This window comes from Gymnoscopelus microlampas (assembly GCF_963454915.1).
Source record: "Gymnoscopelus microlampas genome assembly, chromosome: 9".
NCBI lineage: Eukaryota > Metazoa > Chordata > Actinopteri > Myctophiformes > Myctophidae > Gymnoscopelus > Gymnoscopelus microlampas.
Genome location: NC_139946.1, coordinates 13,568,285 through 13,581,547, shown reverse-complemented (window position 1 = coordinate 13,581,547; position 13,263 = coordinate 13,568,285). Strand labels below are relative to the sequence as shown.

Below are 13,263 nucleotides of genomic sequence, written 5' to 3'. Positions count from 1 at the left end.
TATGGATTAAGGCAGATGCAACACTACATGCCCCCAGCACATGGCAAAGTTAGTGCAGCTTGACCTGTATCAAACACACTACCCCCCTCTCTCCCAGACACCACACACAATTGCCACAGCCCCAAGGTATGATGTTGGCCTAGACAACTCTCAATACTGTGTATTATTCATTTCAAAATGTGTGTGACACATACACTTTTTAAATTATACTATAAACACTCTCTCTCTCTCTCTATCTCTATCTCTATCTCTATCTCTCTCTCTCTCTCTCTCTCTCTCTCTCTCTCTCTCTGTGTGTGTGTGTGAGAGATCAGCATTTACATAAATGCTGAACATCATAATTTGTACTATATAAGTACAAATCCCTAAAAGTAAAGAATATAGGCTAATAATAGGTGAACAATATGTAGGTATTCAAAAGGCCAGACATAAGTCACTCATTATTCCATTCCAAATGAAAAACATACAATCAATATTAGACTGTGTGGTCTTCACTTCAGCTTACATGGTACATGCGAATGGACCCCCCCCCCCCCCCTTTCTACTCTGTACATATAGTGTTTTATATTTGTGATGTATTTGTGTTATTTTTTATGCTATGTTCATGAATAGAACATACAGGACCTCAAAGGAAATAAGTCCACTGGACGTTTGTTTTGTGTGTGATTCTTTTTAGACTCAGTGTATGACTGACTGCACTCGTGCTGTTTGCATTTATTATGCCTAATAGGCTCTATGCACAGCAGCCATATTATCACTTCCTTCACAGGTGTTACCAATGATACTAATGAAGGCTCTGTTCCATTTAGTCTAGCACAGTGGTTTCCACGACCCCCATAACTCTGAGTGTAAAAATGGAACCAAATGGACCCGTAAAGGGGCCATTTGGAAGCCCATGAGGGTCCCTGGACCCCAACTGTAGACCCACTGGTGTAGCAGTGTTTCCAGTGAGCCAACATGCAGAATATCAGCACCGTGACTATTTGACCAGAATGGAACAGATCCTTCATTAGTATCATTGGTAACACCTGTGAATGTCTTCATAATATGGCTGCTGTGAATAGAGCTATTCAATCAAATTCAAATATTCAATCAGACGAGGAAAGAAAGGGTAGGCGACTAGGCGTAGGCTACAAGTAAAGGAAGCAATATTGTGCTGACATGCAACAATGTCTGCTAGGTGCCGGGTGGGTGGGTGTCGTCACTGCGCGTCCGCCAGGGGCGTGGGTTTCACCGTGTTTCCCCTACACACTGACACACAATGACCCACCACACACGGTGGCAAGAGGCTAGAGACAGACAGTAGAGATGAGGCAATGGTTACACGCAAAAACTAAGACGGGGGAGGAGTAAGTAAAATAGCTTCATTCTGCCTATGTTTTCTTCTTTATTTTTCGTCACAACGGTTCAAGTGAGGGTGTGGCGTCATTGTTGGCAACATTAACACCTTTTTCCAACAATCTACTCCCTCGCGGAGCGTGACGAATATAATAATGGCAACGTTTGCGCTCACTGACTACTTCGCCGCAGAATGCTTGGTTTCCATTTCCACGGGAGGAGCGGTGTTTCGTGACCCCGGGCCTTCGCGGAATTACTCACAGGACCGAGGAGGGTCTACTATGGAGGACAGGGAGGTTCTGGACACGCTGAGGGAGAGACCCAGTTGTTGTACCGAGGGGACGCTTCTGAGAGAGAGACCCAGTTGTTGTACCGAGGGGACGCTGCTTCGCCGACCCATGTCGGCCCGCTCTGATAGTAGTAACTCTTACGTCGGTGACGCCGACAGTCACAGCAGTTCATGTGGGGAGAGTGGCTGCTCTCCAACACCATCATCATCATCATCTACTACTACAGTACCGTCCACACAGCAGCGCCAGAGCTCGGCAGCTGTGAGGAGACACTGCTGTACGTACAGAGACTGTAACAGATCCTATGGGAAGTCCTCTCATCTGAAGGCACATCTGAGGACTCACACAGGTAGTGTTCATTATTGAGATTTTAGCCGCAAGCAGCTCTTTTAGATCCTATATTTTTAATATCTGGAGTTTCAATACCAACGCCTTGACAGCCCCTACATCCAAACAGAAAAGTGACGATGTATGGGCTGTCAAGGGTTTTTGATTGAATAATTGATTGAATACTTCATTCTTTATTCTTATACTTTATATACTTTATCATTATATATTTATGTAGATTTATTTTATTTTGTAAGCCTACATGGTTGGTATTGCAACTCTAGATTTCATATTAAAAATAGAATCTAAGAGTTGCTTGCTGTTAGAATGAGATGTGGAATTGTTGACATAGGAAAGACTGTTACAGCCTGTTATAGGCTATACTTAAGAAGTATCATAAAATAACTTAAAAAGCGCGTAGCCCACATATGTACAATCAAAGCTATATAACCATGGAGGCCATAATAACACAATAAAACCCATCTGGGTAGGGATAGCCTAAATAAGTCACAGGCTACTTACTTAACTTAGACCGAAATAGCTAAACAAAATACATGTTTATTTAAATAAATTGTAAACCATTCAGATTAAGTACAATTATAAGAAATAAAAATAGGAAAGTATGGAACAGAAACTGAAAATGGTAGCTGACTCTACAGTTGACTGCTACTTGACCCAACGCTGTAAACCTTTGCTCTAGTCTGGTCTAGAGATTATGTCCAGCATGGCATGGCATGGCATAAATCCATAACAGGTTTAAGGCCTTGTGTATAAACTGAAGCCATGGCAAATGATTTACTCCAATCCATAAAGTAATAGATAGTTGTTTTGTCACATCATGGATGGGTTATGTATTTGTTTTTAGCCAGCAAGGATCTTGTTCCATCCTTCATCCTTATGCTAATCAGATATTTCTCAAGGTCATATAATCTTTTTGACCTGAAAGTAAAATGTGGAGTAAATTAAACAGGATTTCACGTGTCTGTAGTTATCTCTGGTCATGTTTATATATAGGCTATGTTTGTCAATCAAAAGTTTTACCACAGTTATAAAATCAAGCAACAAGCCTATATGTTGCATACTGTCAAGTCACTTTAAATAAAGATTTCTTAATAAGGGGCCTGCTTGCATTTGCCCGTGTAACATTTTGCTACAATTCTATGAAAGTCTAAGTCTGATATTACCAGTGTAACCAAATATACAGTAGACTCGCTAGTCTATGCTGGACTGCAAAACATCTCTAGGAGAAACCTGTAAAAGTGTACATTTTCTGTAGTGCAGCGGTCTTTGAAAACAGAGATTCCTTGTTTGATTCCCATGCCTTCCATGATTGTCCTTTTAACAAATGTATTCTAGTTTTAAATAAAAACATCTCTATATATTTAAATGTAGATGTTAATCTGAAAGCAAAAAGAGGCACTACAAAGTTTCCAAACAGAATCCACATGGAGGCAATAAGTGTGCCAAAAGCTTAGCCTGGTAAACCCCTCCCTTCCAGAGGGAGAGGTTTATCAGGCTACCAAAAGCCAGCATGAAATAAACAAACAGCCGTGCACAATAAAGAAATCACACCCTGTGTGAAGAGAGTGGTGCCTTTGATGAGCCCCGTATTGATGTTGTCATCAATGTTTGCTTATTGGACATACATACGGACGGACACACATACAAAGTCAGATATAGGAGTGGTCGGCACCACTCAAAAATGATGATGACAAATAAATGTTACATATAAATAAGATAAAAAGTAGACTAGGCCTAATAACGGCGTGGAGATCCAATGTGGATTTCAGCCTTCATGTGGGCAGTGATGTGATGTCAGTCATCTATGACTTACAGTATCTATGATGTACGTGTGACCTATTGTGTATGGCTACGAATTTCTAGTGCTATGCCATAGTTCGTCCTTTTGACTGTCGGTGAAGTCACTGAAGGCACACGCACACACAGCTGTTATAAACAATGACATCATATTGATTGTGAGCAGGGTTTCAGCCCGATCCAAGCCTCCTTGACTTCCATCATACATTTAAAGTAAAACATTTTAAAAAATGGAAAAATGCATGGAGGTACTACACACACTCTCCATCCCTCTCTCCCCATTTCCTGTCAGTCTACTGTACACTATCAAATACAAATACTAAATATTTGACTGTTACTGTATTCTGTTCAACAGGAGAGAAACCCTTCACCTGTACCTGGCCTGGCTGTGAAAAGAGGTTTGCGCGTTCAGATGAACTGGCTCGCCACACTCGCACCCACACAGGGGAGAAGCGATTTCTATGTCCACTGTGTGACAAGCGTTTCATGCGCAGTGACCACTTGCTGAAACACGCACGCCGTCACCCTGACTTCCAACCCTACATGGTTAGTCGGAAGGTGGATGGAATTCACCAATGAGTCATATCGATCAGACTTTTAATTAACCTATTAAGACCGGGAACGCATCTGTGTCATTTTAGATGTTAGCTATAGCCATTATTTTATACTTTGGCTATTCAAAAATAGCAGATCTACAATCTCATAGCGCGGCACCGAGTGCCGCGCTATGAGCTTGTAGATCTACTATTTTCGAAAAATCGTGAAAATGTGTGCAAATCTTTGAATACGTCCCTGGAACAGCATATTTTGAGATGGGGGTCTGCGGCCAAATACACAATTTTTAAATACTTAATTTGTTGGATCCTTGACATGAAAAAGTTTGAGCAACCACTGATATAGCAACTTACGTTTTTCAGAAAACTCTTTAGAAAACTTTTTTAGAATCGGCCTCAGGTCTTAATAGGTTAATTGCAGGTTACTGTATATCCAAGTGACCTACAGTCTCAGCTGTAGCGAGTTAGTAAGTTAGGAGGCTACTGTATTGGGAGTTTGGGAGAAGCTTAGCTGTAGAGTGTTAAATCAATAAAGCAATCCAGCACCAGAAAAAGTCTGGATTGTGAATAGGCTCTAGAGGATTATGGGAAAGGAAATGAAATCCTCCTCTAAAAGTTTACACAAATGAAAACCTCAACTGGATTTCGCTGTGCTGCCATTATTTATCTATGCCATAAATTGTTAACTAGTGTTTGCTTGTAGATTGATGTTATTTTGTATGCCTAATGGGCTTTTGATACAGCGAAGAATTTAGTAAGATTGTTGCTGTATAGAATATGGTGGTTGAATAATTCTTTATATTATAAAGCATATAGTATCTCTTTTGTTCTATCTATCAAGTATAGTTCAAGTACACATTTTTGGATCTGTTATACAGTTATTACGACACAAATGCACTTTCACAGTTTTCTTAAATTAGGCGTATTTATGGCTGCTACACGCACAGGTACCTTGAAATTGGATTCAATACTTCTATTCTTGTTTGTCCTGTTGATTCTAACCATCTATTTATTCCACACCGACATGATTAAACCTTTCTGGGCTGGTATAGTAAAGGCATTAAAGGGATCACTCATCTACGTTCTTTATGCTATGTTGATGAATTGAATACATAGGACCACAATGCATTATCCCTTTAGCCTTAATGTCTGACTGTACCACGTGCTGTTTACATTTCTGACTAATAAAGTATTCAATCAATCAATCAAAGTTGCAGGTGTTACATAATTCAAATGTTGATTGATGCCTTTATATATAGTTATATTATACATACATTTTACAAATGTATAGAGTTGGAAATGTAACAAAGTTGCATTCCACAGTGTGCAGTGGAGAGAGAAGAATTTGTCCCCCCCACCTCCAATATAAAGATGTCTGTTTAGTAAGCGGGAATTAACTTGTTATTGGCGGTATTTTCTCTCCCTCTCTGTGAAACTCAGCTGGATGGTTAGAATCAATATGCTGATATTAGTTTGTTTATTTCCCCAGAACACAATTGTATTTTGCACAACATTTAAATAAAATCTAAATTCCAAAAGAGCATTTTGTTGTTTGAATTCTGTGGAGAAAAAGCTTGCCTGGTGCTGCAGTCAAGGGAAAAGGAAGGTCATGGCTGCTGCATTCATGTCAGCAGATTCGCCATCCACTCAGCAAAATGACTTGGTTCTTGTCCAGCATACTTCCTGGTCCCTATATCAGCATTGTCAATAGTGTTCATTCTATCAAAGATTCAGGTTCAAGCAGCACAAGAAAGCCAAGGTGATGCTTACTCCATCCTACATCTCTCTTCCATCTTTCTCAAATTAACAGTAATATGGATTTAGACTGTAGTCTGAATGTCTGTCCACAGTTTATGCCCAAATATGGAGATGACTGATGTCATAGATGACTGGTGTCATAGACGCCTCCAAGTACAGTTTCAGCTCTAGATCAAACAGCCTTGAAATAAAGGCTAACATCCCAAAAACACTGTAGGTGCCATAGTGCAGTGCTAACTTTGAGAACAGCCTTTTCATGGGAGTGTTTGAATCGCAGGTACATGAGGTGAAAATTCAGATTGAACTCCAAAGCAATTTTTGAAGTCTAGCACTGTGAAGAACACTTCAAAATCACTAGGAGAAATCTGTAAAAGTGGGAATTTAATGTAGTGCAGTGGTGAGTAGTGGTGTTTGAATACATTGTCAGTATTATGGTCAGCATCATGATACTGACCATGACACTGATACTGATTATTACGATGTAACACTTTTCTCAACAATATGAGCCGTTTTTATATTATGAACTACTGTCATGCAAAAATCTGTTTTTATGTTTTGCGCTTATGATTTTATGAGCTTTTATTACATTTTAGTTTATTACATTATGAGCCTTTATTCCATACTGAGGTTGTGGTCATTGATGATCCCTCTGGTGGCCAAAAATGGTTTTATTTCTGTTCATTTTGTAATGCTTGGGGTAAGGATTTGAATTTATGAAACTGTAGAAATGGCACCAAAAATCAAAACACTAGAATAATTGTTCAGTGTGAAGGCTTGTTGGTGTTGTCTCTCAGCACAGAGTTTCCATGTTCGAGTCCCAGGACTACTGTAGCTACATTTCAAGGCTAATATACAAAAAACAACAACTTCAAAATCACTAGGAAATACCTACTGCGTATAAAGTTTTTTTTTATAGTGCAGTGAGACGACTGGTGCTCTGTCTCTGAATACAGAGCTTCCTTGTTCGAGTCCCGGACCTTCTGCAGTTAGATTTTGAGGCAAAAATACAAAAGAACACTTCAAAAACCCAAGGGGGCATTAGTGTGAAGGCGTTACAGTGAAGTGGTCTATAGTACCCTGTCTCTGAACATAGAGGTTCCTTGTTTGAGTCCTAGACCTTCTGCAGGTCATTTCTTCGGCTAATATACGAAACACTTTAAAAACACTAGAGGATACCTGTTGCGTGTGAAGGTCTTATAGTGCAGTAGGCTAGTGTTATGACTCTGAACACAGAGCTTCCTTGTTTGATTCTCAGACCGTCTGTAGTTAAGTTTTGAGGCTAACTGCTAACATACAAAAGAACACTAGAAGACAACTCATTCTGCATGGTGTGATGGTCTAGTGGTCTAATACAGACTCTCAGCAGAGTTTCTATGTTCAAGGCCAAGGCTTACCGTAAGGCACATTAGTATAGATTGCACATTGCTGGTTGGAAGAGCATAGTTCAATGTTTTCTTCCTCCATGTCATAAAACCAGTAAACATCTCTCAGCTCTGTTATCTGCCATGCCTTTCCGGTGACTTGAGATGGTAAAGCAGTGAAGACCTGATACGATTCATTCTTGTCCGGTTTAACTCCTTGGAGAGGATGTCAAGAAAAGTAAAGAACACCTTTCCCTGGTGGTACTCGTTCAAGCTCTGGGCTTGATGGTCCTTTAGAAAGTAACACACACACAAACAAGCAAATGCACACCATGACGCACACACACACACACACACACACACACACACACACACACATGCATGCGCGCAACTGCGTATGCATGCGTGCTTGTGTGCTTGTGTGCGAGTGACTGCGCGTGCACACACACACACACACACACACACACACACACACACACACACACACACACACACACACACACACACACACGCTTCAGTTGCCCTTGAATCCATACAATTCAGCAACCGCACTTTAATTAGTCAGAGAACCACACCATCAACATTTATTTAGGGTTATTTATGGAAAGAAAGAGAGTGTTGAAAAGAAGTGAATGTTGAAATGAAAAGAATGTTGATGTCGAAATGAATTTTAGTGGAATGAGGGGCGGATAGGTGGAGGTTCTGAGAGGGGTCACAGACCCTGCAGAGTACTGCATCATCTCTGGGATGGAGGTTGAAGTAGGCACCAGTGAAGAGGGAGAGGGAGAGGGAGAGAGAGACAAGGAAAGTGGACGTCTGGACGAGATAGGCAAAGGAGGAGAGCAGGGGAAAGAGGCAAAACGAATGGAGGTGGAGGGATGCAAAAAACAAAGGCCTCCTGGTTGATTTGATTGGGTTTAAATAGAGCGAGTGATTGGTATGTGGAGAGGAGTAATCTTGGCATGCATGGTTCTCTGCCTCCCTAACATCAGTTGTCCCAACTCCATCTTTGGGATAATGCTGGATTCAGTTGTCCTGCCAAAGAATAAAGCACACACAGTGGACTTTACTGGCAAGAATGTCACAGTCTGTGTCTCTGCATGGGCATATAGGCTTGCCTCCCAGCTTCCAGCTGACGCACCTGCCAGCCATCAACTCATCAACCCTCACTCACAGTATTTGAACCCTGGTCTTCATCCGACCGCCAGATCATTGCACAACCTCCCATGGTAGTAGCATGACTCTTGCCAGTTGTATATTCTAGTGAAGTTACTAGTCAACACATTTTCCTAGTGTTTTGCTCCTGTGTTATCTTCAACTCAAACTCATCTCCATTGCTTCAGAACCCAGCTCACCTGTTCCACTGCCTGCCTGCCTGCCTGCCTACTGCCAGGCCTGTGCCCTGCCTGCTTTAGTCTCTTTAGTCTCTGCATTTGGGTTCGCCAGCTTATCGTGACAGAATGATCTGGCCAGAATTAACCCAGGTGAGCCAATAAAGCTATTCCAGAGGAAGGTGGCTGATTTCGACAATGTGGCGGCTCACCTCATGGCCTCTCATAGTGTTGCCAGATTATGTGAGAGAAACAAGCAACCAGGTCTAGGAAAACCAGCCCAAAAGAAGCGACTATGGGCCACATGAGCACTTTAACATATACATCAGCTATTCGAAAATAGCAGATCTACAACGCGTCGCGCTGCGACGCGTTGTGAGCTTGTATATCGGCTTGTATATCGGCTATTCAAATAAAATCTTGCGGGCAAATTATAATAAGCAGATCTGGCAACCCTGGCCTCTCCCCCTCATCAGCATGACAAACTCCACATTTCCACTCAGCAGTGGTGGTTCCAAGAGCGGCCATGGGTGAGTCACTTTGTTCCCCACCTTGATAATGTCAGTGAAAAGTGAGACAGGCACTCGGGTGACACAGTGGTAAAGTCCCTGCCCAACACCACAGAGGTTGTGGGTTCGAATCCGCCATGGTGCATCCGGCTTTGTCAGGCGTCTATGTGAACACAATTGGCCTGTGTTCGGGGGAGGGAAGCCGGGCGGGTGATAATGGTCATTGGACCTACTCCTACAATCTGGGGTGGCACCTGCCAGCAGGGAGTGTTGGGCGGGAGGAGTAGGACGAAGGCCCTACAGTACGTCCTCCCGGTGGGGTCTCCTCACTGGCAGTGGCAGGTGAGTCAGTAGGATACAACAGCAGTGACGAACACAGAAATGTGTGTGGAGAGAAATTAATTGGCATAATGACTAAACTGGGGGGAAAAAGGGGGTCATTTTTTTTGGCTACTTAAAATTTAAAAAAAAAAGCTCAGAGACTTTATGCATTCCAGTTCTGTTCCCGGTGCTTCTCGGCCAGCTCACCAGTCTATTAGACTCGGGTTCATGGCCCTTCAACCTGCCTGTCATGAGCCCCCTAAGCAGTTATGTACTCATCCTATTTCTGTGACCAAAGATGGTCACTTTTGACAGATCTGGAGGACTGTCTCTGAGCTTTGATCAATCCTGAACGTCAAAATAATCTATAACAGGCTCTTCTTGAACCATCTTTGACCAGTAGCTCCCACTGTCAGCTTTGCTGCTGTGCTGTTTGATGTGGGCAATGGGTGGGGGGGCCCTATGGGCCCTAGACCCCTCTCTCTCTATTAAGAATGTCAAAGTCGAGTTGGGACAGACAGACATCCCCTTGTGGGCAGTGATGACCACGTTGCGCTTGGGCTCACTGTCGTAGCACACGCTTTCGGCGCCGTAGGCTTTGGCCAACTCGTGGACAATCTTCCGGTGCTCCTGGTTCATGGGCGGGAAACAATGGCTCCTCTTTTGCTGTTTTCCCTCATTAGCAAGTTTGACAACATTCCTGATCTTCTCTTCTACTTCACTGACAAATTTCAGGTCTTTTCTTGCAACCTCTTTGAGGTTGTCGCTGTACGTGGAAGTGGAGCGGACATTGAAGGGGTCCACCGAGAGGTCAATTTGTAAGGCCTCAGCCAGGAGCCTGTTCCTCTCCAGTGTAGCACACTCCTGGTCACACTCAAGCCTGATTTGCTTTACGTCCCTCTTAGTGATGAGCTGACCGATGTCCACAGATTCGCCCAGCAGCATGTCGGACAGCTTGCTGGCCATGGCAATGGCTGCATACTTCTGATATGAATTGGTAGCCTCTGTGCACGCCACACTCTTCTTTCTTCTACCACAGTGGCACTGTAGCGCCACCTTGGCAGTGCAACTGTTGTGTGGGCAGCTGCTGCCTGTATGGCATGGAGCAGAACAAGGATGGCCACACTCTGGACGAGGTAGCGGGCAGGGCCGATGGCAGATGCCCTCAGACAAACACTCTCCACGGTGGCAGATGTGCTTGCAGCGGTGCATTTTACACAGCAGCACCTTGTCACACGGCAGTCCACAAGAGATGTCTTGCAAATGGCAAGCAATGTTGCTTCTTTGCTCATGCTTTCCCCTGCACCATTTCTGAGTGAGGTGCGTGCACGGCGGACACTTCTCTTCACTGTGGCAGTTGTGAAACACCGGATGGTCACACCCATGTCTCCTTGTGCATGGATTCTTACAATCTGGGGGCTCGGTGCCACAGGCGATGGGAGGGTACAACACAGTCTGCCCACAGTGGCATGTCAGCTCATCAAAGCTGGATTGCAGGCAGCGTTCACAGTGTCCACGGTGACAGGGCTCTTGGCAGTGGTGGATCCCACAGTTGAGCTTGTAGCCACAGATCTGAGTGCACCCGTGTTCCACGTTCACACAACACAGCTCCCCACACTTATGTCGACCACATGTGCGTTTCTTATTGCAGCGTCTCCCGCAACTGAAGACGAGTTGATCTTCATTGTTAATAGTTTCACAGGGGACCTCCTTAGTCTTTGAGCCACATCTGCATGTGATAGTTGAGGTAAGCGAGCATGGCCCACATCTTCCCGCATGGCACAGCATCTCACATATATGAATAGTGTCATTGGAGCCACAGGCCAACGGCTTTCTGCAAGTCTTTCCACAGGAGGGAATAGGATCTGAGCAGGTCTCCCGCTCCGAGTAGCCCAGTTCCAAGAGCTTAGCCAGGGGTGTCTGCCCACAAGAACAGGTTTTCACCATCCTGGGGGACAAAGGGCAAGGCTGGCATGGCCCAGGGTGACACACCTGCTCACATCGGTGGGCATCACAGTCCAATATCCTTCCACATGGTCTTTGACAGGAGAAATGTCCAGAACCATCAAATTCTTCTTTACCTGCGCCGCATAGGGCCTTACAAGAAGTATTACCACAATAGCAAACTTGCTGAACTAGGAGCTGGCAAGGCTGACATGTTCCACCATGGCACACCTGGACACAGGTGTGTTCAGCACAGTTGAGAACTGCCCCACACACACGGTCACACTGGACAACTGCAGCCTGGCCACAGCGCATCGGCTGGGTGGTTCTACCACAGACACAGGACTTTGTTACAAAAGCAGGGCACTGTGGGCAAGGTCCAGGATGACACAAGATGTTACAGCGGTGGTTGCAATCCACTCCTCTCTTCTTCCCACACATGTCACCACAACTGTGTGGGATCTCACTGCGCTGCCACTCCGGATTAGTAACTTTGCCACAGAAGCAGATATAGGAGGTCGGGTGTTTCTTTACAACATTCTGGCAAGCTGGACAACGCCAGCCTTCAGTTGAATCCTCTGCCTGTGAGGCCGAGGACCTGGCCCATTTCCTAATGCATTTGAGATGGAAGACATGGTAACAGATCTGGCAACTCCACACGGGGGCCATGAGACCGATGACGTCACAGCACACCATGCATTCATACTTCTCTTCAGACAGCTGCTCAATCCAACATGCAGTTTGTGTCTCCTTGTTCTTAGGCATGTTGCCTCTCTCCTGCTCTCTGTTTTGCAGGGGTGCACTTCGTCCCTGGACTCTCTCCTCGCCACCGGCTCCCCTGTCTGAGTTGCTCTGTTTTTGAGGCAATGGCTTGGCTGACTTGAATGGTCCTCGACAAGGTTTTGGCTCTGTGCGTTTCTGTTGGGGATCAATCTGACACAGGTTCCAGTCTGCACCCTTCCTGCCCCTCTGACGTCTTTCTCTCGTTTCTGAAGAGTAGTGTTCTCTGCCAGCAGCAGACCTCGAGCCTTCTCCCACAGCCCCATTCCCCTGATTCTCCAGTGTATGTCTAGAGTCACTCCCATTCATGCCCCTGGCATCTTGCACCATTCCCATTGGCTCTTGATTCAACTCCTTGTTTTTCTGTGGCCGGGTGTCCTGGTCTTCGCTGGGATGTCGCACAGCTCCAGGTCTTTGCCACCTGGCAGGCTGGTACCCCGGCAGCGAACCACCACCAGCCCCACCATTTAAACCTCTGTTATCTCGTCCTCCGTTTGACCATCGCCCCCCTTGTCCTACTCCTCTGCCTCCTCCTTTTGCCCTTCCTCGCCCCTGTCCCCCGTCCCCGTGGCGGTGGGGAGGCTGGTGATGCATTGCAGAAGTTGAATTGTCGTCGTCCGGAGGGTGGTTGGAGCACACAAGCACAAAAGGTCTGCAATGAAATCTAAACTGTATAATGACTGTACCCAGTCATGTTTCAGCCCAGACTGACAGAAACGCTGATGGTGTCTCTGCTGTGCTGTCAGAATCCGTTCTGAGGTCCGCGGTGGGTTCAAGGAGCCCTCAGCCAGTCAGACGGTGCGGCACTAAGACGGGGAAACGATGTCTCTAGAGACCCTCCTCAAACTCACAGTACCTTTATCCCACCATCGACTTTATATGGATGTGTCCATCCTGTGACGTCAGTCGTCTGTGACATATCTATGACATGG

General features: G+C 44.8%; 2 protein-coding genes across 2 annotated transcripts; one reads left to right on the top strand and one right to left on the bottom strand.

Moving 5' to 3' along the window:
- Positions 1-1,493: 1,493 nt before the first annotated feature.
- LOC311051405 (uncharacterized protein) lies at positions 1,494-8,861 on the top strand (the record flags this gene model as incomplete). The annotated part of the gene is made up of 4 exons (XM_084065971.1): positions 1,494-1,977; positions 4,129-4,319; positions 8,140-8,316; positions 8,790-8,861. The coding sequence occupies 4 exons, from the start codon at positions 1,494-1,496 to the stop codon at positions 8,859-8,861; spliced, it is 924 nt and encodes a 307-aa protein (XP_083922097.1).
- A 1,088-nt stretch (positions 8,862-9,949) lies between these two features.
- Positions 9,950-12,925, bottom strand: LOC311051404 (transcriptional repressor NF-X1-like; the record flags this gene model as incomplete). The annotated part of the gene is made up of 1 exon (XM_084065970.1): positions 9,950-12,925. One exon carries the CDS (start codon positions 12,923-12,925, stop codon positions 9,950-9,952), a length of 2,976 nt encoding a protein of 991 aa, XP_083922096.1.
- Positions 12,926-13,263: the final 338 nt, after the last annotated feature.